Raw genomic sequence first — 24,882 nt, forward strand, 5'->3', positions numbered from 1 at the left:
AGTCTAGATGCAGCTATTTTCTGTAATTATGAAATAAATATAAATAGCTATGAGAAGGATAACATGAATACTTACTTTGATTTGTGTTTCCTTCAGGTTGTGCAGGCGCACCAGGTTGTGTCATGAGGTGATTACACCTGGCAGGATATCCAATTGCTTAAAATGATGTAAGCAATAGGAGCCGCTAGGACACCTTGGCTGGCGATGCCGCAGATGTGACAAGGATGCCGAAAGAGGTATACCTTGCATATTTTAGGGGTTCAGATAACACCCGTTCGGCATAGTCAGTCGACTCGGAGTTTCTGATACCTCCTAACATTTGACTGGGTTCCCGGCATATTTGGGGGTGGGGGTAGGGGCTGTTGGGACACGGACACGGTTGTGGTTGTGATTGAATAGGGAACTTGAGTTTCAATATACATTTATATACTATATTCTTGCTATATTTCCGTGTTCACTTCTTTTGTAATTACAGATTGGCATGTGCCGGCGCACTGTGCTCCGAAGCTAATTAATTCGATCGATCGATCTCGGGCGGTAGACTTCTTCCTGCGGAAGCAATTCGCGTTCATCTATATCTACATATTGTTGTCGACGCCGAATGATGCAATGCAAAGCGTGTGCGCGATACGATGCGAAGCTTCGAAAGATCGGAAGAAACGATTCAAGGTACGACGCAAAAACGATACAACGACTTCGGCACGTTATATTGGAATTCTGTCACGTCAGTCCGCAGGCGAGCGGACGGCTTGTTTATTGTATCAATCTCATTTGTTTTATACCGACCTCTATTTGCTTGTTTTCACTGGGCGTGCGCGTGAAACCTTGAGGTATAGTAAACGGGCGATAGAACAATTGATAGACATGAATTCGGAAAACTTATATACGAGATACAGCTGTTGAAAATGTAATGTATGATACAACGATTTGTCCACCCTAGATCACATCAGGGCTCCTCTTCAGCCCTGAGCTCCTCCAGCACAGCAAGCCCACTCCTCATCTGACGCTCTGTCTTGGTGGGTGGCACCATACGACAGGCAGCAGCGCCGATCAGCGTGCACAAACCTCCGAACCGCAGGACCCATGCTACGCCATTCTTACCCAGGTATGTGTTGTGATCGGGCTCGAGATCGGGAGAGGGAGTGACGACGTCGGTGGTTTCGTCTACGATACGGAATATCAGAGATGAGACGAGGGCGATCTAAATGGGAGGAGCTGAGTGAGGTTTCAAGGGAACAGATCGACAAGACTCACGATAAATTGTGGCATCACAATGGCAAGGTTATGGATGCCGAGGATCGTGCCACCTGCTGGCCTGGTCTCACTATCGCTGACCTCACCCCCAGCATCAGAATTTGATTCGACTTCCGTGGAGCGACCAAGTAAAGGATCTTGCTCGGAGGCCTCAGTTGTCGCTTCAGGTAGATGTGGAATCTTTGCATGTATCTCTTTCAACAGCTACAATTCACGACAATTCAACTCAAATCCAGTTGGGAAAGAACATAACTGACCTCCATGATAATGGCGAACGGCACCCAACATGCAACAGCCCAACATATCCCAATCAAACTAATTGCGACCGTAGCTTGCTTGACGGTGCTTATCCAGAATGTAGAAAACGTTAGCAAAGTGAACAAGATCATCGCTGCTGTCCATATGTCCCGGAGGAGCCATGGCATCTTGGGAAGTTTTATAGTACCTTCTTGACGCCACATGTGAAGTCTACCGCGGAAGCGTTCAATCTGAGCATCTTCATCATCACCTTCTACAGGGAGAAGACGATGGTCACGTCGTGCAAAAAGGGGAAGTACGCTGCCGGCAATAACAGCCACTACATTGACGTGAGCTTTTGCTTCAAATGGTATATATCAAGACATACCTATGCTGTATAGCAACATTGCGAATTCACCAGTACGAGTGGCTAACTCGTTGTCGGGCTCCTCACCTGTCTCGTAGGCCATGACTTGACCAACATATGTGGTACTAGTGCGTAAAATCAATTAGAAAATGAGATATGAATTAAATTTGAGATTTCTCACGAGTAGAACAAAAATGGGAACCTGATTCGACGCGTCAGGACATCCGGTCAAAGAAGTACCTATACCACGCACCATCCCATGAAAGCAAAGATCTGCACAAAACATACCCTTCTGATAGGTCTCGGAAGCGTTGTCATCGCATTGTATATATTCTCCAAGATTTCACCGAACTTGCCGCGCCTAGAAGTTCGTTCAACTAACAAGTCGGTTCCATATCAATCCACCGACCTCTGGTTATTCTTCCTTACTACGGAAGCTTTCTCCTCATGACAGAAGCAAGTGATCCACACAGTGGCAACAAGGATAGTCATGCTGACAATACAGAACTTTCGGAACTGATCGCCACCCAGGAAGCTCAGGAAGGGCAGTTTCGCAAGAGGGATGAAACCTTGACATTGCGTCAGTACAGTATCGGTAAACTAACATGGACAACAACATACCAAACCCGTAGCCAACGATATTACCCGCTTGGCACATACGGCTATGCCAGGCATTGCCGGCATTAAGCTGATCAGGGGGAGTGATATCCAGGAGAAGATTTCGCAAAGACGCTTGGAGAGCGTTCAGAGCAAAATCAAGAACGTAGAACGCGAAGACAGCTATGCCGATCGCAACGTTTACAGCCTGGTAGTGTAAGAGACACGAATGGGGAATTATGAACATTAACATACCTGCTTTGTGCGTTCTGGATCCCAGTCACCAGCACCTCCACCAAAGATGTCAACAAAGAAACCAGCGATGTTCTGACAATACGCCAACGCTAGCGTTGAGACGACAAGTGCACCGGTCGATAAGACTACCCAGTATCTCCGCCGATACTTCGACGTGGACGAATCAGATATTGCACCTTGTGAACTGTTCAATTGACTGTCCAAAACCTATCTCAGAGAACATACCTATGAGAGGTTGTGCAATAAGACCGCTAATAGGCCCAGCTAGCCAGACCAGGCTGGTAACCTGTTCTGATATCCCCAATGACAAGAGAAACGGAGTTCCGTATCTAGCGGGCGTACTATGTTAATATTTTTGGCGAACCGGTACTATTGGAAACTGACCCTAGCTCCACCGTCCACGCGATTTGGGCGCCAGCCATGGATATACTGAGAGTAATGAGATTCCATGTGGTCAAGCGTGTTCGCCCGGGTTCGCTTGCGTGTTGCTTGCCAGACCTGTCTGCCTGCTTTCCATTTCCATCTACCGCCTGGTGTGATTCTTGTTCGACAGACTGCGTTTCTTGTTGAGAATAAGATGTTGTGCGCGACCTGTGGCTAGCCGGCCATGCTATCTGGGTGGTTGGGTCGGGGTCCGCGTCAGGATTGTATGCAATGGTCATTTTTCTGCTTAAGATGGTGACAAGGAGGAAACCAAGGGTATAAAAAACAGCGAAGTAGAACTACCAAGCTGATCAGGTTCAGCAGTCTGGACGCAAAGAGGCGCAGACCCTCCTTAAGCAGAGCAGGCGAGGTAAGTGCTATAATAACACTCGTAATCGGCATTCTCCGAACAAAGGTGGCGAACACCCTTGGCAAATCTTGAGAACTGGGGTCTGATGTATGAGTGAGGACGTGCAATCGCTACAGATAAATTGTGCTACAGTACTAGTGCAAACAGACAATGCCGGGTGTATAAAAATGTCCAGACGAAAACTAATCCCACTACGAAAATTGAACAGTGTAACATACAACCAGGTGTATGTAGTACAGATGAAAATAGTACAACAAAAAGACTATCCTTCCAGCTATCCGCGACTAGAAGCTGCTGAAGAGCCTCTCCGATGGCTATGATCACCTTGGGGTGGGTCATTGACAGGGATGGGAGTAGAAGGGGGCTGAGCAGGTGAGGACTTGGACGAGAAGATACTGGGTAGTCTCCGGCTTATGGCTGCAGCAGTGGCTGATGATGCAATGCGAACCCCTTTCTTAGGTGGTTCTGGGAACTGCGCATATAACATGGGGGGTCCGGTAAATGTCTCAGATCCCTCCAACTTCTCCTCGTGTTGAGAGGTATCTGAGGAAGATGCGCGTGTGAGAATGGGAATTGGCGAAAGTGCAGCTTGTGCTGGACGCGCGCTGGACGGATTTGTTCCAGACCGATTTCTCAGAGCGTCTGCTTGGCTGTTCTGGGTTTGTGCGGCAAGGGGAGATGGAGTTGTGCGGAGCTGTGCAGCAGAAAATGAAGGTCTGAGAGATTTTCGAGGTGCCGTCGATCCGGTGATGGTTAAAGAAGCCAGTGCGGTGATATCATCACCGTTTGCAGAAGGACCAGCTGAAGTGAAGTTGTTCCCATTCTGAGATTTATTGTCTGTCGACGCTGTTCCCGCACTTCCGCTACGATTTCTCCTCATGTACTTCTCTATCTCGTCTGCATCTCGCTCACGCATGCGGTTCACGATGGGTGACAGTGAATTTGGTTGCGTAAGAGGTGGATTGAGTGTAAGCCCCTGCGAAGGTCCCGGGGAGGAGGGGAAAGTGCCTGTACTGCTGGCCGAGGACATATTATCAGATCGCTGCGAATGAGTATGGGTATATTGACATGAGGGTAACCTCGATGGCTGTGACGTCGTCGAAGATGCTGAGAGAGATGAAAGGCTGGTTCCCTGCCCTGGCCCTTGCCCAGCACTGTCTACATCGCCGCTGTCAGACGTCGTGGTGGTGCGACTTCCACCTGAGCTGCTTCGCATCCGAGACGCGTTCCTTCCGACGCTGGGTGGTTTTAATGGGATAGGCGGCGGTCTGGCAATGGGCCATTCGTTGCCTCGAGCAGCGGCTTGTGCAAACACCATGCGTCTAGATTTCTTATTAGTTTCAAATTGCATACGGGCAGAGTCCTGCAAAGTGTCCCGTGTGCTGAAACTTTGTTACCGTTAACAACCTAGTAATTGGTACGAAAAAGTGCTAGGCTCACGAATATGCGTAATCGGACGCAGTAAATCCGTCATTGTTTCGAGCAGCAAATTGACAACCTCGTTCAATTAAAAGCTGAACAATCTGGGGTTGAAAAGTAAGCGAGGAAGAACGTTGCAATGGATCAGATGTGCTCCGCGTACCGGTATATGACCCCAAGAACTTGCACTGATGGGGATTAGTCAAATTCCAAGACCCGATGACTGGAAGAAACTTACTAATGTAGAGGAGTATTGCCTTTATTATCCGACAGATCGAAGTCAGCACCCAAATCACACAGCATCTTGAGAAGGGCATCAAGATAAAATAAGCTCAAGCTCATGATATAATCGAGGTTCCGAGTGACTCACGCGAACGAGTTCCTCGTTCCCTTTGAGAGCGGCCATATGCAACGCCGTTTTCCCTTGTACGTTGGACCAATCAAGAATCCACGGGTAACGTTCGTAGTAAAGTCTTGCCATGCGAAGCGCAGCACCCATGAGATCGACCTGCGAGGGACCTGGCGCGTAAGGGTTAGGTGGTGGAGACTTGAAATCGGCCAATAGCATGAGAATAGTGTTGTTCTCGGATTCCTGATAGATGACGTGGTCAAAACCTCTGAGGACAACACTTGTGGCGAGCGCGTACCCTGCTGAGTTCTTCATCGTCATGCCCAGCTGTAAGTAAAAACTCGAACGTCTCCTCATGTCCCAATACAGCGGCCCAAGCTAATGATGTGTAACGCTTTGGACCGGGGTCAGGATTCCGCATGTCAGTTCGTTGAATGAGTCTCTTGACGAGGAACAGATTGTTCTCTGTAGATATGGGGATCATTAAAAGCGACAGACTGATACCGGTAAAATGAAAAACCTTTGACCGCTCTACGGAGGCGTACGGTAGCATCTTTTTCTGCCATGTACAGAGCAGTTGACGGTCGGGTGAAAGAATGAGGGAGATGGAAACAATTGAAGTTAATTACGACGGCTGACCCACGTGACCATATGACCCTTTGACTTTTCATCTTGCTACCTAACATCTTGCCAACTCTCAGGATTTTGTTCCAACGAGATCCGAGACCAGTCTCGACCACGTACGGCGTCTCTGTCCGAGCAGGAGTTTCTGGTGAAACATTAATCATGCCAAAGGTTGTCTCTCGTTCAGCGGTCTCCTCATCCACGGATGGTCAGTCACATCCGATATTCCAATTACTATCTGGTCCATCAGTTGCTCATTTTCTTAGCACGGCCAACGGCATCAGCCGCAGCTGCTCTCAGGGTGTATTGTGAGTACCGTACTACGCCAACGTTGGCCGCATTAGTTCACCTGCGTCCCTTGCACAGACTGTATCTGTGGCGAATTCATCGTGCGCGTTTTCAGTCAGGCTCGGCACTCCTGTCACGAACTTACGCAAGATACATGACAGCTCGTAATCGAAAGAAGCCTTTCAGCGCTCCCAAAGCGCCAGACGGATGGTGCTACCATCATTCGCTGTCAGGATAGCGGTACAGAAAATGCAATCGTTCTCAAATTAAACGCCATATCGACCGATCCCGTTCTAGTCGAAAGGTACGAACAAACTGGATGCATGGTGGGTGGGACTGATTGGAAGGTGCAGGCCAGAGGGACATGAGCGCCAGTACAGATTCTCATGTCCGCGGTGCAACTTATTGGTCGGATATCAAACTACCCCGCCTCCTGTCAAATCTGGTCCATATCTGTATATCCTCAGGGGAGCCCTTACGCAGATGCAAGGCCAAGTTCCCAAGGACGCTTTTGATAGCGAAGCTGCCCTCGACCCTTCAGAAGTTGAAACCCAATAGTACGAGACGGGGCTGCCACCGAATTGAAATATCACCTCACTACCCGCATCGATAACAATAACAATATCTTTCTGACAGTAATAATACAGCATGGTTATATAGGGTCTAGGGACATGCCCATCAAATGCGGTGCAAAGCTGATAGTAGCGGGTGACATTTATAACAGCCGATCACATATCTTGAGCAATCGAAAGGGTACCTGAGAATTATTGTTAGTGATACGTCTTGGTAGAGTAAATTTGACAGAGTAAAAGCGGCTCAGCTACCGTTGTAGAAAAAACTCACAATCCATGCATCCAATAGACGCACAGATTCATACAGTGTGAATAAATATGTCATCACCACCGCAGGAACAAGAGAAGAGCGAAACATGTAACTGTAAACTCACCATTCGCGCCAGTTGCATCTTCCACCGCAGACGTTGATCGATATGCGGAGGAAAGAGAATTTTCAAAATTTATCTAGGATGTGTTTGCTCGTGTTTGTTTGTGTATGTTCCAGAAGCAAATAGTGACTTCGTGATGGACCCTGACAGAGCCCAGAGATTTAACCTCAAAGTCTACAGCGCGTGCAAAGACACCTCCCTCCGTTCTGTCACCAATGAAGCAACATCTGCATGGGGGAGTAGAGCCAGTGCTACAAGTATACGGTCTGTAGGTATTGACGATCAATGTAGCAAACTGGTTCACCCGGAAGTCAACCTGGACCAGGCCCAACTTCCACTCAGCGAACCTCTCTTCCAGAGGAGATAATTTAAGCCCAAAACCTGGGTTCACAGACGACGCAGTGGAAAGTATCAGGTTCTTGGTGTAAAATGAAACTGGCCGATGAATAATTGACGATCTGGAGCGCATACTGATCAACAGAGTCGAGTCTGTAGCTGATATCGATATCAATCTTGATGCTTGGACACAACGGGCAGTCGAGTGTAACCATAACCCGCACTCATATTCGAATGGACGCTGAGAGGGAATATCACCAGAGAATCAACCGTTCTGTACGTTTCATCCTTACCGATATATGTTAGAGTTTGGAGAGAATATAATAATGTATTGACCACCGATTGTTACTGTTTGTTGGGCGTCTCTTCACTGAAGTTACATTAAATAACGCGCGATTGACTGATCCATCAGTTGGTTATCACAATATTCCACCTCAGCGTTGAGTGTGTATATTCCGCTACTTCGTACTTACATGGACTAACTCATAGCATAGCCCTAGTATTCTCAGATCATGATAATGGAACCCACCTTTAACAGTGAATTACAACGTCTAAGAAGCGACGTTGAAAGACTCTCCCTCGAGGCTCAGCGAAAGGAACGCGAAGTAACTCTGTTGACTGGTGTCATATGCCGGCTAGAAACAGAGCTAGCTCGGAGTTCCAACACGATACCCACACAAGCAACCATCGGTGGCGCAAACCTGCGTGACTTGCTCCAACTTTCACCGCTAGATTTGTTGGCTCTGGATGACGACATTCGGTTGATGAGGAGGAAGGTGCTGGATAGAGTCCCTACGGATTATGCTGAGGGCGTGCAGGAGTATCTGACCAAGGCTATGAGGGAGGCCATGATCAGGAGGGGTGTTAGGTATGATGACGGCGCGGACACCGATTGGTTGAGTCCATGGATGAATGTCTATCAAAAGCCGGAATTGGAGGATGATGTTAGGTTATTGGGGTTGAGGGATAGCAGGAGGGGCATGCCGGGTAGGGTTGAGGGTGGGAGGTACGACATAACCGTTGCTTGCGATACGCTGATCGGTTTATCGCGATGGAGAGGTATTCATTGAGGACCTTGTTTCCATTACTTTCCGAGCGGTTGTTAGGCAGATCAAACACTCACTGACAGTTGTTTCAATGTTTCCTGCTAAAGACAAGGCTTTCTCCGCCAACCGATCTATTCAAATATGCCTAATAATAGGTCTCCGATAAATCATATGCGTAGAGGCGCACCGGCCTGCGAACCAGTTAACTGAGGATTTCAGCAGTAGGCGACAAGCTACGCGTGGAAACATACCGCGTGTTGCGCGCAGACAATAGAGTGTTCCAGTTCAAGGTATGTTCGTAGGTCCCAGCACTAAAAAAGGCAATTATTGGCGCCGCATCTGATTGCTTGCTTTCTTCCTCGACCTTGTCCGAGTCTCACCCGGTCGCCAGAGCAGCAGCAACCGACAAGGCAAGGTTTGGAGTCAAAGTACTTAAACAGCCCGAACTTTCAACATGAATTCCCCCCGAGCAACATACCTAACTCGCACTAGCCGCATCACCCGTACGCATTAACGGGATATTAAATGGCTTCCAACAAAAACACTCACTTCTCTGTCTTCCCTTCTGGTCCTGCTTCTACCAACGTATTTGTCCTCTTTGGTCATGCGCAGTCGCCCCGTGATGACCACGTCATGTGCGAAGACCTTCGAAAGGTTTTCGGTTCCACCAACTTGAATGGGCGCACCACCGCCCAGAGCTCCGGCTCCTTCAAAGGGTTGAAGAAGATTTTAAGTGCCATATGAATTTGGCCAGCGGCATTTTCTTATCGCCGGTCCGTCGCGGTATAGGGATCCCGGGTCCGTAGACATAGTGTCGCGCGAGTTCGTGGCCCTCATGTGCGTCTATCGCATTCATTTTACGCACCGCATATCCACTTCCCCTCTATCCCCATCCAATCGGTGCTGTGCATGTTATAATCGCTATCGGAGACGATAATCACGCTCTCGTACTCAGCGCTACCGCTTTCTCAATGACCACCGGGGTGAAAGTTCGCGCTAGTAGGGGGGGAATAACCAAGGGACTCGTCCGTTACCATATCATATCGTATACCCCCCATACGGAAATTTATCGTTTCATTTCCCGATTCTCAACTTCTGGCTGATTACGAGTCAAGAAAGATGCCATCGATATAAATGGGTCTGCCAACTTAATAATACCTCACGACTAGAACGTGTTACTTGTTGGGCGATATGAAAAAAAGGTACCATCTTCATTGATTGACAATGTGAACCCCCATCCCACTTTACCAAACCAAGAGAGCCAAGCACGGCAGCGCCCGATTCCTCTTAGAAACCCAATCGCACGCACAGCATGCCATGTCAAGGTACCCGCAGTCAACCGCTGCCAGTTCATGCCAAGGGTCCACCCAGCGCTTGCTGATTCCCGGGAATTGAAGGCGCAGGCGGCGAACCCGAGGAAGGTGTCAAAGCTGAAACAGATTCAGATGCCGGAGTAGATGGTGCACCAAAAAGAGCATTCCGCGTCGCCGTAATAAGATCCCACTGGTCTGTTTCCCCGTGCACATCAAACATGTTGACTCCAAGCATACCCGTCTTCTTTACGAACGCGCCTTTCATGGCGAGAGATTCGGGATCGTCGTACGGAATAGTCTGCGCGTCTGAATGCAAGAAGGGCGTCGCGGAGCACTGATCCCAGGAACGTTGGAAGCCGCTTGAAGGCACGGCGGCGTACGTTCCGTCATTATTACGCTGCAGGACGCCCTCGGTCACGAGATCTCGAAACTGGATTTGATGGTCGTCATCAGAATTAACAGTGGTGCGCCTAGCGAGGCGGTGGAGACGTGGGGCTTCAGGAGAGCGGCGTTGTCGGAGGTGGTCTACGCCTACGTTGCTGACATAGCCATATGCTGGAATGCCGAGAACCAATTTGTTAGCAGGGAAACCTGCTGCTGTCCAGGCGTTGTACCCGGCTACTGCGTTCTGGGATGGCTGAGTAGAATTTCCACACCCATCGTACAGGGGCGCATTCGGACCAGGGGGGGTTACAGCTATAATTTTACTATGCATCAGTACTTTCCTATCGTTCGATTCAAATGAAAATGGACCTTGAAAATCGTCGTAATTCATGAGCAAGATCCAATCAACTATCTTCCCAAAACCAGACGCGTCCTTGATAGGTTGACCGTCGGGGCCGGCGAAGGGAGTGTTCTGAACAGCGGCTGATATTTTCGCTCCTAGGGGGAGCTTTAGCCTAAGAAGCTTCAGGAACTCGAGCATGTTCTCTTCATCGCTTGGACTTTGGGTGTTGCCTTGTCTGCCTGCTTGTCCGGGGTACTCCCAATCGATGTCGACGCCATCGAGGTTGTATTCGGTGTAGGTGTCGAGGATATTGTTGACGAAGGTGTTCCTATTAGCTGGTGTAGACACCGCTTGCGAGAAATAGCTTAAATTCTATGAGTGACGCGGAGGAAAAGAAAGTCAGGGGTACTACTGACTGACTGCCTGTCCATCCCCCAATACTAATCTTGACCGACGTGGATGCAGCATGCGCATCAGACACGAGGTTGCGGAGTAAGGTAGACGCATCAGGCGAATCAAAGACGAGTTTGAAATCTGCGTCTGGGAGAGCAAACGCAAAGTCGATGAAGTCGAATAGCCCAAAGTTCATGTTGGCGCGGGGTGCCCAGTCAACAAAGTAGGTCATCACGAGGGTCCCTGGAATGTTGCGTCCGACATGGGCATGGGTTGCCAGGTTCGCTGATTTTCCATAGCTAGAAGATAACTGGACTGAAGGAGCGGAAAGGGTAAGGAGTGGAAGGAGAGACAACGTTGCGAATATGCAAGATAACATGGTGAAAACGTAGAGAAGACGAATGTCAATCATGAGAGGACATGCAAGGTAGACTCGTTTTTAGGTTGGTATCAGCCACTGGGGCTGACGCGACTGCAGCGGCGCACAAGAACAGAGTGCACGATTGAAAGTGGGGCTGACATCTAGACTGCATCACAAGTGACTGCGTCGCACATAGTGTTAGCCATGAACTCGCGTTTATTGGCTGTATTTTGCCAGCCTCATCCAGCAAGTCAGCCGCAAGGACTTTATTACTGGGCCACACACTCAGCATGGAAGGTGAAATACAAAAGGGTTGATGTGGACGTACTACTTCACGAGATCACCCGGCGGCAAAAGATGGACCTGCAGGGTTATTGCTAAATTTGAAACCGCGGAATAAGAGGAGCGGGAAGTGCTAGTTACTATGGACGCGAATCAGTGTCAATTTGGCGACCAAGGATATATACAAGCTGAAAGGAAGGCGTGCACACTTTGGAGTGGCATGCGGTTCAATAGTATATTTGTCACGGCATGGCGGCGGTAGAGTTTATGTGCCGAGGGGTACATGGAGGGTCGACAGGTACAAGATTCAGGACAAACTTCCGAGGAGTTAAATCAGTGTTATTGACCGGATTGAGGGGACAATGATGATGGTCTAACGCTGAATAGAACAATGGGCAAGCTGAGGAGTCCTGATTTGGATGGAAGGCTTCTGGTTCTTCTTAGGGCCGTTTCATGTACAGTTAATTTGATCTGATCATTGGTATCGACGACGAGCACAATATGCGAATCGAAGAAGTGCGTTTTAATTAGAGGATCAAAGAGTACTTGCAATGAATCGGAGTAAGACTCGGAAGATCCATAGGAGGAGAGGCAGTGTACAATATTGACGTATTTAACTCCTGTTGGTGGCTTACCCTGGTTTCCATAGTCCCACGCGTCCTCCGTATACGCCATTGCTGTACCGCACTCCGACTTGCTTTGTAGTAGTTCGGGGTGGCGTAGACCTGCATTGTCCATTGAAAAATAAATATGACTAGTGCACGTCAAAGGCAACTCGCTTTCGAAAACACGTTGAACGGTAACTTGTGACTCAGTATATTCGGTAATAAGTGATTCGGAGTACCATATCCCCACTTGGGCATGTCACACCGGCTCAATGGTAAACCAATTACGTTCGTGACTCGGACTGCATTCGAATCTTTCGGAACAACTTGTAAACACCTTTTTATATAAAAACCACCTCAATAAAATGTACGCCCATCCACCATCATCATCACCATGTCCTTTTCTCGTCGTTCTCAATCTCCTCCTCCTCCCATGCCTTCCCCTGAGCTCGTACCAACTCCTTTACCCTCACCACCCCCCATTCATCGAATCTCTCGTTTGACCATTCCCGCAAACAATTCACCTCCAATCCCCCCTCGCCTTATAGGCTCCCCACTTTTGCAGAATACTCTAAACGCGTCCAGGTCATATGACCGCTTAGACAGAAAGGCAAAGGAGGGTCTCTTTGGTGAAGACGATGATTTCGGCGCTCGTAAACACGCTTTGGGAAGGAGAAGTAACTCATCAATATCATCACTCCTTATTTCTTCCAATTCTCCTTCTCCAACTCGCACTACAAGGCCCAGCTTCGGTCATTCATCAACCCGTTATCGCTCCCCGCCACCTAGCCCTACCATCGCGTCTCCACCACCCCCAGTTCCTCCTATCCCAGCATTCATGCTCAGCCCCACAGACAAGAGGTCCGTCGTGCGGTCAATACCTAATAAACGAGCCACTGCTCCCGCACACCTCCCTGTCTTTGACCTCTCGAGGTCACGCTGCGAATCATCTCCTCAGACTCCTGCCGCAGTCACCTGCATGCAGTTCTTTACCATACACAATACTCCTCGCAGAGACTGCCGAGTCTGACCGTGCACGACGCATGACCGTATCACCGAGCTTCTATCTTGATGAACCTTAAATAAGGCTGCACCAGCTGCGTCTTGTGCCATCATTGTACACACAACAACTTAACATCATTGGGACGACATCGCTTGCCAACGACCTTCCTTGCACATATCCATATATTCTTTCTTTAATATTTATTCCTCTTTTATGCTCACCACCCGCGCCTTAATGCGCCCGATGCACGACATCTGTGCTTTTTCGTTCCTTCTAGTATACAGCCCCACGCTCACTTTTGTAATACTCACAAAACGTACTTACTATACAACGCCTCACTACCACCAGTACCATAATATGTTCTCGACCGTGTTCCAACACTCGTAATGATATCAAACTGTGTTTGAAGTTCCCCTAATCCGAAGGTCTCGGGAAACACGTACTAGTTGAAATTTTCATGTGTACGACAATTCGGCTCAAGACTGCCACCGTATCGATCACACGACCCTCCACCCGGCGCGCATCACTCCGCCACAGCACTTGAAATCAAATATAAAGGTTTTGGCGTCCCCTTACGGACCTGCTGACCAGTGCCTTACTCGGAAGGAACACGATAACGTTGTCTTATGACGTCCCAAGACTTTTCCACAGAAAGTAGAAGCCGCCACTCAAGCGGGCGTCATCGACCCGGACGTGCAACGAGGCAAGACGAAATTTTCTTTTATATATCCTTACGGAACCGCCATCCATGGCCTATGCGGGTCTTGGTGTAAGCGTCGGGCACGGATATACAGGCACGATCAGAATACCGCTGTGCGCAGATTGTGAGGAAATAAAGGATATGTATCTCCAGTGCAAATGTAAATTACACGTCACTTGTAAAGTCACCTCGATGACGATACCCCCTTTCATTAGTAATCAATGTGCAAGAAAAAATGATATTTATTTTGTGGTTCTCCGAAGCAACCGTGATGACGAGCGACTAAGCTCAATGTGTAAACCGAAGTACATGCATGACGCCCATGCACCGCAAAATACAGCCTGGAAACGAAAAAAAAGTTTAAATAATACCAATCATCATCTGCGCAGTCATGCAACAACAGAGATTGGAACATGTAGGGATACAGCTACAGCTGTAGCGAACAAGGAAAAAAAAAGAATCAAGTCAGCTATCGATACAATTCTTTTCGATTTGATTGAGAACCGCACCAAATACACTATGATGAACCAAGACAAAATCATGTTTTTCAAGGTTCAAAGATGCAGTGGTCATGAATGTCAATGTTTGGTCAAAGTCCCATTCTTTCCGCCAACGTCCGATCTCCAAATGCGTACGCATGACCTGCAAACCCTCGAGCCCTCCGTCCCCCTCCGCCCCCACTACCACCACCGTTGCGCCGCGCAAAACGATCCCGGTCCCTATCTCTACCATGCTCTCCCTCGTGGTCGCGTGCCCGGTCTTTGTCCCGGCGGTGCGTCTCCCGGTCCCTATTATCATTTGGAGAGCGTGGACGTGTCCGCGCATCTTCATCAACCTCCATTTTCACATTGCTTACTTTTGTACGGGGCTCTGTGGGGGATAAGCGAGGCGAGCGAGGAGCCTCGTAATCTCTGGGAATACTCTGGCGTGCATTCCCAATGTGGGGTTTCGTGGGTGGAAGAGAAATGTTAGATCGTGCGGGTGACACTTTGGGCTCAGAGAGACGTGGCTTCTTGTGTGCTCTCGGTCCGGTTGGAGGAAGTTTGATTACCCCATTACTCGTAGATGCGGGGTGATATAATTCACGAGGGGTAGGCGCGTATGAATGATGGTTAGCGTTCATTTGACGCAGAGAAGTCTGGAAGCTTTCATAGGACTTGTCTAGTTCCGACCTGTGGTGTCTAGGCGTCAGTGAAGATACACCTAGCCTATGAGGTCACTCACGACAGTGAAGCGATTACTTGATGAGATTCTAATAAAACATGCTGCACGTAAGGGACAGTTAACAGAAAAATAGACAATAAAACGCATGCCTCGCAAAGCTCCTTCTAATCTCTCCACAACTCGTCGGAGTCCGCAAACCTCCTCCTTAAGCTTCCCAGTCTCCCCGGACTTGAGCATTTCATACAGTTCATCGTTCTCCTCTTGCAGTATGCGCACCCTCTGCGTTAGCGCGGTGTTAACTGTACTCGACGAAGAAGCCACTCCTGTTCCTTCACTAGAAGCCGCCTTGTTGATATGCGGTAACAACACAGAGACTAGCGCAGGGGGCAACGTAACCAGGTCTGTGGTTGATGCGCCACTCTGGGCAGCAAGATGTTCACGAAGACGTGTAACTTCATCCTAGACAAGACAAGACCGAGTCTATCAATACAACAAACAGTGCGCGACAATCGGCGCCTGGAAACCTTACCGTAAGTTCAGCGACCTGAGCATCCCGTTTTCTGAGCTCGGTCTCAAGGTCTAGTTCCCTGGGTGTAGGGAGGTCCATTGACAGTGCTTGAGTGCACGGACAAGTTAACCAGCCTGCGGAAGGTTTGCTATGAGAAGGGTGCCGTGTGCAAGACCGTTTGCGCGCCTCTTTGGGTTTGAGGTCACATGACGTAAATGGCGGTGGCTGGGCTACGTCGCCACAAGTCTGCATCTCACGATCATCATCATCTATGCGGTGGCATTCTGCGCCGGCCCAGCTATCGTTTGATTATCGATTGCTCGAGGTATGCTACGAGAGCCCAGCTGGACAGGTCTGTTTGTGCTGTGTTGCTTCTAACTAGGTTGCGCAACCCTGATCAGTTTATCATCTTGGAGAAGATATCCACCTGCGGTTCTTCCTGTGCGTTTCTCATCCGGTAAATTGTCAGCGGGTGAGAATACACAGGAATGAATCGCAGGGACCGTCGTTATGGCTTCTGTTCGCAGGATGCTCTGGAAAACGAAGTTGACGTTGACTTCTTCGTACTTAGCATTGCAGATATGAACTTCAACTTCCCAAGATACCCATGGCGAGAGCACAACTAATGGCTTGAAAAGGACCACAGTGTATAAGACTTATGTGAGTTAGACTCGTGACTACTCTAAAGTGTGGATTTTGACGTAAGGCCCTTATGGAGCGGCAGAACATATGCATGATCGTCGGTGCCGCATCATGCTGTGCGCTGGCTCGGGGATCGTTGAATAGAAATCGTCTGTTTTTAGTAAGTCATGATGATTCGAAGCAAGCACCGCTTACGTTGAATTTAGGGTCGCGCTGGATATAAAATGGTGGATTGCGATCAGGCGGAGACCTTGATGACGATCTCTACCATCTCATTTGTATACCCATTACTTATCATGGGCGCAAAGTTTCTCTCATCAGCCACATCAGCGCTGATCGCTTCTTCTGTCTCTTGGAATGCAACTCCTTTCAATCCCCCATCCGTCCCACTTGCAGTTCGGACACCTTACCTGTCTGTGTGGTTGCCACAAGGTGCTGGTACAGCGCTGAACGGTGCCTGGCCCCAGTTTTGGACCGGATCGGTGAGCTTTTTTCATTATACATATTTGAACATTGACGAAGACATTGTCGTGCAGACTCTTGGATGGGCTGGTTATATCAGAGTTGATGGCGCCACGTATACCTTTTTGGGTGATCCCGTTGTTCCAGGCGCTAAATCTGCCATCCAAAAAAGCCTGGAGGTGATTGTGGTTTGATCGTATGCATGAGAGCACACTTATACATGATGCAGTTCACTTCAACGCAAAGTATTTTCGTGATGACTGCCGGGCCGGTGGACATAAATGTGAACTTCCTTAGCCCTGTAGAGGTATACATGGTGTTTTTTGCCTTTACATTACAACAAGTTATCGTTAGCCCACAGACTTCCTTAAGCAGTCCATCCCCTTCTCGTATCTGGCACTGTCCGCAGTGTCTAATGATGGAGGATCGCATACTGTCAGTGTATATACCGACATAAGCGCAGAATGGGTATCCGGAGATGACTCTCTGACGGTCAACTGGACCACTACTACCGGCAACATCTTGACTCATCAGGTCATGCTTGAGAACCAGGAGTTGTATACCGAATATAACGATCATATTCAACGTGAGTGACGAGTACAGCTTATTGGCTGACTGACTCAGATCGTTCTTTATAGAGGGTGCAGCCTATTACTCTACCCAGAATGTATGTATCTTTGTCGCTCAGTTTCCATTCTCATGCTGATTTCTTCTTCAGTCTTCCTCTGTGACGTACCAAACTGGCCAAGACACCATTGTTCGAGCTCAATTCATCAACAATGGTGTTCTTGCCAACACCGAGGACATCAATTTTCGTGCCGTCAGCAACGATTGGCCAGTCTTTGCTTTCGCTCACGACCTTGGCACCGTGTCGACCAATGCAACTATCCCTGTAATCTACACCGTGGGTCATGTCAGAGATCCGGCAATCCAGTACATCGTCGCGAACGATGTCTACCAACCCCGAAGTATTTACTTCTGGAGCGCTTACTCAAGCGTCGCGGACTTGGTGCGTCTCTAGTCTGTTCTGATTTAGCGCTAGTTTTGGAAGTCATGTTCCAGATTTCTGACTTCGTTGGGGACTACTTTGCTGCTCTGGGACGCGCGCAAGCGTTCGACCGGAAGGTCCAGAGCGACGCCTCGGCTATTTCGAGTAATTATGCTGCTGTCGTCGCGCTGTCGGTTCGCCAGGCCTTCGGAGCTTTGGAGCTCACGTTGTCGAAGAAAAGTGATAGAAGTTGGAACGCAGATGATATCCTGATATTCTTGAAAGGTAATATATGGCTGCTTTCAACCAAAACTAGTTGTTCTGACGTGAAAACCCCAGAGATCTCTAGTGATGGCGTAGGTGATACGCTTTGGAGCTGTGGGTTGCTCACCCTTGCAACTGCAGAACGTGAACACTGTGGATGTCATGATGCCTGCGTGGCCTATTCTCTTGTACGCCAATCCTCCACTTGGAAAATATCTGCTGCTCGGCCTCCTTGCGTACCAAGCTACCGGTCAATATCCCAACGCTTGGGCTGCTCACGATCTTGGTTTGTCTTCTACGAAGAATCGCTGAGATTCCCTAATTCCTCTATTATGAATTAGGTAAATCGTACCCCAACGCTACGGGCCACAATGCTGGTAACGATGAAGCCATGCCTCTCGAAGGTGATTTCCCTTTCTATGTACATAACTCGATTTCTCAACGCCTATACTTTCAGAGTGCGGCAATATGCTTATCATGGTCTTGAGTTACACTCAGAAATCTTATGACACCTCCTTGATCACCCGATATGTCAGTGCTCACCATGACCGCGTCCCCCATACATTCACCACTTTCTACAGACGGACCTCCTCAACCAATGGACCGGATACCTCGTCGCAGAAGCACTTATTCCCGCAAATCAGATCAGCACAGATGATTTTGCGGGGGCTCTTGCCAATCAAACCAATCTAGCCATCAAGGGTGTGATAGGCATCCAGGCTATGTCTATAATTTCGGGCATATTGGGCGATACCGTCAATCAACAGAATTACAGCGTACGTTATTGTTGATGTTCTAGATTGACATGAACTTACTCCTCGAACGTTCAGTCAATCGTGCAGCACTATGTTCCGCAATTACTTGACTATGCCACATCGAGCGACGGGCTGCACCTCACCTTGAATTACGGAAATGAAAACTCGTAAGTCTCCCTTATGGAAATCTGCGTTTTGCGCGACGTCGCTGACGGTGTCAAGTTGGGGCTTATCATACAACCTGTATGCGGATAAGTTACTCGGCACCAATGTTTTCCCAGAGTCTGTCTACGACATGCGTAAGTCCGAATGTCAATCGCTCTGAACAGTTTTGAACAGCTTCACAGAGACCGCATGGTATGCCACAGTTGTCAGTGAGTGAATCGCATGCAATCAACATGGAATGATGATTCACGCACGCATACAACTATCCCTTCAAGATACTTATGGCGTCCCTTTGGACACTCGGTGAGTTGTTTCTCGATCTAAGTGAACAACAAAACCAACAGACTCATAGCCACACATACACTAAATCCGACTGGGAGTTATGGACTGCTGCCATTATGACCAATACGGCGACGCGAGATATGTTCATTGACTCTGTCTACAAGTATGCTGCCGACGGTGAGAGTAACAAGCCGTTGGGGGACTTGTATGAGACGCTTGATGGTACTGTGTATGGATTTAGAGCCCGCCCAGTCGTTGGTGGTCATTTGGCTTTGGTGAGCGTTGCAAATAACACTGACGTCGATGTGCTGAATTGGTCGAAAGCTTGCTTTGTGAAGTGCTGGTTAATTGGATACCAATTCGAATCATGGCTTGTTGTGATTCCGTGTAGCGTCAGGAATATGTAGTATTCGAGTTGTGCATGGAAAAGTGAGATTCTTGTAAAGTCTTAATGCAAGCAGGGATTTGGACTCAATCATTGGGGCAGTCCGGCAGGTAAGTTTAAACACCACTTGATGACAAAGCCTAGTTTCGCATCTGGGATGATGTCATGCGATCGAGCTAGGTTATCAAATCGCGTCGATCCCAAGCGGAGAATTACGATGTGGACTACTAATCGCCTATATATTACAAAGGACTCAGACCAGCAGAAGTCCATATTCCTTCTTTCTTTACGACCATGATGAAGAGAACTCGTAGCCCGAGCCCACTTGCGATGTCAAAGAAAGGCAGGACCACTGACTCTCTCTTTGCACCCATAAAGATTGCAACAGAAGAAGCTGCAGCTTCCGTTCAGACTCACCCACCGTTCCTGCGACTCCTAGACGCATTGCACAATGTTGTACAGAAGCCCTCGAAAGGACAATCGATAGTTTACTGGATGAGGATGGGAGACTTACGAAGTAAGTGTTGCTGCTTGGTTCAACATGCGTATCCATCTTGATCAACTCCCTATTCCAGTTTCCGATAATAAAGCTCTCGCCCTCGCATCGGCTCAGGCAGTTGAAGATCAAGTCCCGCTTGTAGTCTTGCATGTCTTGAGCCCCCAGGATTATATCGCACATGACAGGAGCAAAACAAGAATCGATTTTGTTCTTCGTAACCTTTCACGAGTGAAGGTGAGACAGATTTATGTTACCCCATCACTACGGAAGGCTAATTTATACTTTGGTAGGACGAGCTTGCAAGATTAAATATTCCCCTTTACACTATCACGCATACACCGCGAAAGTCAGTGCCAACTCGTGTTATCTCGGTCCTGCAGACTCTCCAATCCACTCGACTCTTTGCGAACTTCGAATATGAGGTTGATGAGCTTCGGCGTGATACTGAAGTCTGCTCTTTAGCCCAGAACGCGGGAATCAGGCCTACGTATGTGCACGATAGGTGTATCATCGAGCCGGGCGTCGTGAAAACGAAGGATGGGAGGACATACACGGTACATTCTCCCTATCATTGCTTTCAAGTTGTTATTCTCAGCATGTGCCTTTCAGGTCTACTCGCCGTATCAACGAAACTGGATCAGCATTTTAAATTCGAACCTCTCAGATTATCTGAAGGAGTTCCCATCTCCAACATCCAATCCCTCGATAATCAGGGAGAATAATGTCTTTGGCCCGTTATTCGAAGTCGATGTACCTGTGTCGGTGCATGGCTTCGAACTTGATCCTGAAGAGGCTGCCAATATGGCAAACATATGGCCAGCAGGAACACCTTCTGCCAAAGAGGCGAGTGTTGCACTAGAAGGGGGTGATCATAATTAAACCTTTATCAGATGATCTCTCGGTTCTTGTACACCAAAGCGCGTGCGACGCAGCTTGGAGCTGTTGATCCTCTAGCTGATGGAGCCGAGAATTCCGACAAACGCAGCCGAGTCCTCTTGTATGACGAGGCTCGTGACAGAGGGGACAAGGATACTACGTCGCGGTTGAGCCCCTATTTATCTGCTGGGGTCATTTCTGTCAGGGAATGCGTTCGTCAAACTATGAAGCTTCTTAGAATTCAGAAAGTGGAGGCTGGACGGTCATCAGGCGTAGGTCGCTGGGTGCAGGAACTCGGTCTGTTTCTTTCAAATGCACTGGACGCATAATTGATGTATGATGGAATAGCCTGGCGAGACTTTTACACCAACGTCCTCGCATACTACCCGCGAGTATCCATGGGTCGACCCTTCCAAGAGAAGTTTGGTGATGTCAAGTGGGAGGTTAACGAGGAGCACCTGAATGCTTGGAAAGAGGGGAAAACTGGCATCCCTATCGTCGATGCCGCGATGAGGCAGATAAATACCATGGGTATGTTTTGTATCGATCCTTCGGAATCTGGACTCATCAGACTGTCAGGTTGGACTCATAATCGTATGCGCATGATTGTCGCTATGTTCCTATCAAAGGATCTTATGTTGGATTGGCGGCTAGGAGAGCGCGTGAGCTCGTCTCTTCATTTTCATTTTTATGCGCTTTCCTGACGAGCGCTTGCAGTACTTCATGGAAAAACTCATAGATGGTGATCTTGCAAGTAACAACGGTGGCTGGCAATGGAGTGCCTCCACTGGAGTAGACCCAGTACCCTACTTCCGGATCTTCAATCCTTATACACAGTCCTCCAAGGCAGATCCAACAGGTGATTTTATAAGGACATTCGTACCAGAGTTGAAGAGTCTTTATGGATCTGGTAAGTGTAGGTTAACTCGCTGCTCGGCGTTCAACCGATGTTTGTTTTACAAATGCAGATATCCACAACCCTCCGGCCAAGGTTGCTGATAAATTGGGGTATCCGAGACCCATCGTCAACCATGCTGAAGCGAGAGTGAGGGCTATTAGGAGGTATAAGACACCTGGTGAAGAGTGACCAGCACGATTTGCACGTAGCATTAGGAATACGAGATGACAAGTAGAGCGATGGAGCAAACCATCATAAATCAAACTCGTCGTCATCCTGATCTGTCTGTCCACCCCTTCGTAATTTACTTGTGTTTGAAGATGACGAGACGTTGTATGTGATACCAGATTCATAAGCATTTCGCGCTTTTTGAAGGACACCTGTCGAAGGACGATTAGACATAAGTGACGAGGTATAGGCGAGATCACTACCGCTGTTCGCTAGCCTAAGCTCGAGTACCGCAGTCTCAAACGCATCATTATTCCCGAGTTCTTCGAACCCAATAAGACTAAGAATAGATGAATGACTGAATGACATTGACAAGACCATAAGACATACCGGTCTTTTGACACCCCATCGACGAAGCACATCAAACATGGAAGGACTTTAATGGCAAGCTTCTCAACTAGCCATGGCATATTCTCCACGAAGACGCGAATAAAACGCGTAGCATAGTATTTTGGCGCAAGTTTCTTATATGAATCCATCAGTAATCTGCTTTCTTCGAGGCACGAACCATTACTCACTGCGAGGTGCTTGTCCATGATCTCACATCTCCTGAAATTGCTATGGTAAAAATGAATCACGCAGTGTGACTCATTCCTAAAAGCACGATGATGTAGCAAAGAACGAGACGAACAGAGTGGGCGACTCACCCACTTATCCGGATGGCCTCTTTCTCGTTCGTGATCTCCATATATCTCCCATGGGCATTTTCTCTCATTTCTTTGGCTCTTTGCATTCTGCAGACGTTTATGTCGTTTGTTGGACAATGAACACTAATGGAACGCACGACTCACTCGAGCCTGAGCTGCTCTAGGCCCCGATCTCGCACTGTTGCATCAGCGTCGTTCTCTATCTCTGCTTCGAGTTCTGCAAAGATAGCATCGTCGTCTTCTTGATCTTCCTCCCGGGAATCATTGGAATCTACGAGACGCGATGCTAGAGAGTCTAACTTCGAATGTATTCTGGTCATGATGAGCTAGCAGAAGTTGCTGTGTGCTCATTTCTGACTCACACATTGTTCATATTTCCACTACTAACTCTTGCAAGCTGTGAATAGCTGGAGAATTGTGAGGACAATAGCAAGCTCAATGGACAGTGGATTGATGGATTGACTGAGAGCACGCGATTACTTGTTTAGGCCCCTTTTGGGTGCAGCTTCAACTGCAGAGTAGGACTTTACGTCAATCACTCTCCACGATGAAGCTCATCGGTAAATTTGTCGACAAAAACGGGACCGTGAGTCGTTCACGGTGTTCGTTAGCGAATGATCGATTAATTGATTTGAACAGGGCTATGTCAACCTCCGACCCGAGGATGATGAAGATATGTGGCATCTCTACAACATTATACAACAAGGTGACCTTGTGCGAGCACCAGCCATTCGGTAGGACATTTGCGTGATCAGCGATTCTCTAACATACTAAATATTTGATAGTCGCATACAGAGTGTATCTGCTACTGGATCTACGGAATCTCATCGTGTCAAGTTGAACCTCACCATCCAAGTATCCCGAGTCGAATTCTCCTCATCAGGAGCACCTTCATCATCAGCGGATCAAACTTCATCCCCTGCAGGATCTTCAGCTGCGGCACCCATAACCACTTCAGCGCTGCATATCTCTGGCCCTGTTGCATCTGAAAACCGACATGTGAAGATGGGCGCGTTTCATACGCTTGACATTGAGAGTAACCGCGATATACGCATCGAGAAGGTCGATGGATGGGACAGTGTGGCCCTTGCTCGTGTCGAGGAAGCTTGTGTGCCGGGACGCGGCGCGGAGGTAGGCGCAGTTGTATGTGGAGAAGGCACAGCCGCGTTTTGTCTCCTTTCACAACACATGACACTGGTCACCCATCGGATATCGGTTCCAATACCACGCAAGGCTTCTGCCCCTGGAACATCTCAATACGAGAAGGCGATGGCGAAATTTTATGTCATACTCTACGAGGCATTTGTGCGACACATACCTTATACGTCACCTAGTCTGCGAGCAATTGTGTTTGCAAGCCCAGGTTGGGTACGAGAAGGTGTTTTCAATGCTATGATAACAGAAGCCGGGAGGAGGGGGGACAAGACGTTGACCAAGGCTTTGCGAGAAAAGACCGTGAAAGTGCATGTTAGTAGCGCGCACGTCCACAGTCTTGTCGAAGTTCTCAAGAGTCCAGAGGTAGGGTTTTTGGTATAAGACTTTATCGCACAGGTGCATTTACTGCACTTGCAGATTGTTGCACAGCTCAAGGAAACAAAATTTGCGCGCGAGGGAATAGTTCTTGATAAGTAGGCATGCACGTGGTGGCAGCTGGACTGTTAATGTTGATTACTTTTTTTGTCAGGTTCTTCAAGATGCTTGGTGTGGACGAGATGCGCGCGTGGTATGGTCCTGATCATGTCCGTTTAGCGGCAGACCGTGGAGCCATAGGGACGCTCCTCATCTCCGACGAGCTTTTCCGGTGAGATGATTGTGTCACACACTGGCATACTGCAGCTCAAGCAATTTGGACAGTGCGAGTGACCCGAAGCTGCGGAAGACATATGTCGAACTCGTCGAAGGAGTGCAACAAAAGGGTGCAGAAGTTGTCATGTTCTCGAGCATGCACGAATCCGGTCAACGTATGTGTCTAACGTGCCTCTATTTATCGTACTCATGAGGACCCAGAGTTGAATCAACTAACGGGTATTGCTGCAATACTCACGTTTCCTCTCGATGTCGAAGTCGTAGAAGCAGAAGAAAGAGAAGCAAGAGAGGAGGAGAGAAGACAACAGGAAACAGAGACGCTGGATGGTGGTGGCGTCGGATAAAGGTGTGATGCGCCATTAAGTAAAATATGGTGGAAGTATTTCCAAGTAAGCTCGTATGGTTATTTATACCCTGCTAC

The 24,882-nt window shown here is 48.4% G+C and overlaps 10 protein-coding genes across 10 annotated transcripts; 5 read left to right on the top strand and 5 right to left on the bottom strand.

The window, feature by feature from the left end:
* Positions 1-849: 849 nt before the first annotated feature.
* On the bottom strand, positions 850-3,521 carry HD556DRAFT_1323393 (major facilitator superfamily domain-containing protein). The gene is made up of 11 exons (XM_041301432.1): positions 3,095-3,521; positions 2,936-3,039; positions 2,711-2,886; positions 2,480-2,663; positions 2,268-2,427; positions 2,112-2,219; positions 2,040-2,060; positions 1,880-1,983; positions 1,512-1,831; positions 1,255-1,458; positions 850-1,201 (listed from the first exon to the last, which is right to left on the bottom strand). The coding sequence occupies exons 1-11, from the start codon at positions 3,370-3,372 to the stop codon at positions 947-949; spliced, it is 1,914 nt and encodes a 637-aa protein (XP_041167160.1). The 5' UTR covers positions 3,373-3,521; the 3' UTR covers positions 850-946.
* An 8-nt stretch (positions 3,522-3,529) lies between these two features.
* HD556DRAFT_1323398 (uncharacterized protein) lies at positions 3,530-5,920 on the bottom strand. The gene is made up of 7 exons (XM_041301433.1): positions 5,792-5,920; positions 5,570-5,736; positions 5,293-5,514; positions 5,161-5,225; positions 5,086-5,110; positions 4,944-5,026; positions 3,530-4,891 (listed from the first exon to the last, which is right to left on the bottom strand). The coding sequence occupies exons 1-7, from the start codon at positions 5,835-5,837 to the stop codon at positions 3,778-3,780; spliced, it is 1,722 nt and encodes a 573-aa protein (XP_041167161.1). The 5' UTR covers positions 5,838-5,920; the 3' UTR covers positions 3,530-3,777.
* Positions 5,921-7,168, top strand: HD556DRAFT_1323401 (uncharacterized protein). Its single transcript, XM_041301434.1, has 5 exons — positions 5,921-6,103; positions 6,162-6,203; positions 6,262-6,284; positions 6,345-6,487; positions 6,537-7,168. The coding sequence occupies exons 1-5, from the start codon at positions 6,058-6,060 to the stop codon at positions 6,739-6,741; spliced, it is 459 nt and encodes a 152-aa protein (XP_041167162.1). The 5' UTR covers positions 5,921-6,057; the 3' UTR covers positions 6,742-7,168.
* Positions 7,169-9,858: 2,690 nt separating this feature from the next.
* On the bottom strand, positions 9,859-11,137 carry HD556DRAFT_1225084 (glycoside hydrolase family 18 protein; the record flags this gene model as incomplete). Its single annotated transcript, XM_041296989.1, has 3 exons — positions 9,859-10,517; positions 10,575-10,912; positions 10,965-11,137. The coding sequence occupies 3 exons, from the start codon at positions 11,135-11,137 to the stop codon at positions 9,859-9,861; spliced, it is 1,170 nt and encodes a 389-aa protein (XP_041167163.1).
* A 1,320-nt stretch (positions 11,138-12,457) lies between these two features.
* On the top strand, positions 12,458-13,633 carry HD556DRAFT_1323436 (uncharacterized protein). The gene has a single exon (XM_041301435.1). It carries the CDS (start codon positions 12,584-12,586, stop codon positions 13,217-13,219), a length of 636 nt encoding a protein of 211 aa, XP_041167164.1. The 5' UTR covers positions 12,458-12,583; the 3' UTR covers positions 13,220-13,633.
* An 848-nt stretch (positions 13,634-14,481) lies between these two features.
* On the bottom strand, positions 14,482-15,663 carry HD556DRAFT_1428729 (uncharacterized protein; the record flags this gene model as incomplete). The annotated part of the gene is made up of 4 exons (XM_041304742.1): positions 14,482-15,064; positions 15,117-15,144; positions 15,206-15,515; positions 15,586-15,663. The coding sequence occupies 4 exons, from the start codon at positions 15,661-15,663 to the stop codon at positions 14,482-14,484; spliced, it is 999 nt and encodes a 332-aa protein (XP_041167165.1).
* Positions 15,664-16,502: 839 nt separating this feature from the next.
* HD556DRAFT_1436641 (DUF1793-domain-containing protein) lies at positions 16,503-19,458 on the top strand (the record flags this gene model as incomplete). Its single annotated transcript, XM_041305592.1, has 18 exons — positions 16,503-16,688; positions 16,743-16,847; positions 16,898-16,975; positions 17,023-17,254; positions 17,307-17,335; positions 17,387-17,677; positions 17,731-17,941; positions 17,996-18,012; positions 18,062-18,206; positions 18,262-18,324; positions 18,378-18,451; positions 18,502-18,696; positions 18,751-18,842; positions 18,898-18,974; positions 19,023-19,049; positions 19,116-19,143; positions 19,193-19,397; positions 19,447-19,458. 18 exons carry the CDS (start codon positions 16,503-16,505, stop codon positions 19,456-19,458), a joined length of 2,067 nt encoding a protein of 688 aa, XP_041167166.1.
* A 166-nt stretch (positions 19,459-19,624) lies between these two features.
* Positions 19,625-22,289, top strand: HD556DRAFT_331780 (DNA photolyase, FAD-binding/Cryptochrome). Its single transcript, XM_041310300.1, has 9 exons — positions 19,625-20,024; positions 20,083-20,240; positions 20,297-20,560; positions 20,616-20,849; positions 20,897-21,179; positions 21,231-21,413; positions 21,462-21,544; positions 21,600-21,792; positions 21,851-22,289. Exons 1-9 carry the CDS (start codon positions 19,802-19,804, stop codon positions 21,967-21,969), a joined length of 1,740 nt encoding a protein of 579 aa, XP_041167167.1. The 5' UTR covers positions 19,625-19,801; the 3' UTR covers positions 21,970-22,289.
* HD556DRAFT_1224712 (thioredoxin-like protein) lies at positions 22,033-22,975 on the bottom strand (the record flags this gene model as incomplete). Its single annotated transcript, XM_041296971.1, has 5 exons — positions 22,033-22,288; positions 22,339-22,472; positions 22,527-22,602; positions 22,656-22,742; positions 22,800-22,975. 5 exons carry the CDS (start codon positions 22,973-22,975, stop codon positions 22,033-22,035), a joined length of 729 nt encoding a protein of 242 aa, XP_041167168.1.
* Positions 22,976-23,202: 227 nt separating this feature from the next.
* Positions 23,203-24,805, top strand: HD556DRAFT_1428733 (eRF1 domain 1-domain-containing protein; the record flags this gene model as incomplete). Its single annotated transcript, XM_041304743.1, has 7 exons — positions 23,203-23,241; positions 23,295-23,389; positions 23,441-24,173; positions 24,228-24,283; positions 24,340-24,456; positions 24,492-24,616; positions 24,663-24,805. The coding sequence occupies 7 exons, from the start codon at positions 23,203-23,205 to the stop codon at positions 24,803-24,805; spliced, it is 1,308 nt and encodes a 435-aa protein (XP_041167169.1).
* Between the last annotated feature and the right edge of the window lie 77 nt (positions 24,806-24,882).

The sequence above is a fragment of the Suillus plorans genome, assembly GCF_016647745.1.
Source record: "Suillus plorans strain S12 chromosome Unknown HD556scaffold_2, whole genome shotgun sequence".
Taxonomy (NCBI): domain Eukaryota; kingdom Fungi; phylum Basidiomycota; class Agaricomycetes; order Boletales; family Suillaceae; genus Suillus; species Suillus plorans.

Coding starts and splice junctions, on each gene's coding strand:
- HD556DRAFT_1323393 (XM_041301432.1), bottom strand. CDS start 3,372: ATGACCATTGCATACAATCCTGACGCGGACCCCGACCCAACCACCCAG. Junction 3,040..3,094: donor GCGTGGACGGTGGAGCTAGG/GTCAGTTTCCAA, acceptor TACGCCCGCTAG/ATACGGAACTCCGTTTCTCT. Junction 2,220..2,267: donor GTAAGGAAGAATAACCAGAG/GTCGGTGGATTG, acceptor ACGAACTTCTAG/GCGCGGCAAGTTCGGTGAAA.
- HD556DRAFT_1323398 (XM_041301433.1), bottom strand. CDS start 5,837: ATGGCAGAAAAAGATGCTACCGTACGCCTCCGTAGAGCGGTCAAAG. Junction 5,226..5,292: donor GGAACGAGGAACTCGTTCGC/GTGAGTCACTCG, acceptor GCCCTTCTCAAG/ATGCTGTGTGATTTGGGTGC. Junction 5,111..5,160: donor GGCAATACTCCTCTACATTA/GTAAGTTTCTTC, acceptor AATCCCCATCAG/TGCAAGTTCTTGGGGTCATA.
- HD556DRAFT_1323401 (XM_041301434.1), top strand. CDS start 6,058: ATGCCAAAGGTTGTCTCTCGTTCAGCGGTCTCCTCATCCACGGATG. Junction 6,204..6,261: donor AGCTGCTCTCAGGGTGTATT/GTGAGTACCGTA, acceptor TCCCTTGCACAG/ACTGTATCTGTGGCGAATTC. Junction 6,285..6,344: donor GTATCTGTGGCGAATTCATC/GTGCGCGTTTTC, acceptor GATACATGACAG/CTCGTAATCGAAAGAAGCCT.
- HD556DRAFT_1323436 (XM_041301435.1), top strand. CDS start 12,584: ATGTCCTTTTCTCGTCGTTCTCAATCTCCTCCTCCTCCCATGCCTTCC.
- HD556DRAFT_331780 (XM_041310300.1), top strand. CDS start 19,802: ATGATGAAGAGAACTCGTAGCCCGAGCCCACTTGCGATGTCAAAGAAA. Junction 20,241..20,296: donor GTAACCTTTCACGAGTGAAG/GTGAGACAGATT, acceptor ATACTTTGGTAG/GACGAGCTTGCAAGATTAAA. Junction 21,180..21,230: donor TCGCTGGGTGCAGGAACTCG/GTCTGTTTCTTT, acceptor ATGATGGAATAG/CCTGGCGAGACTTTTACACC.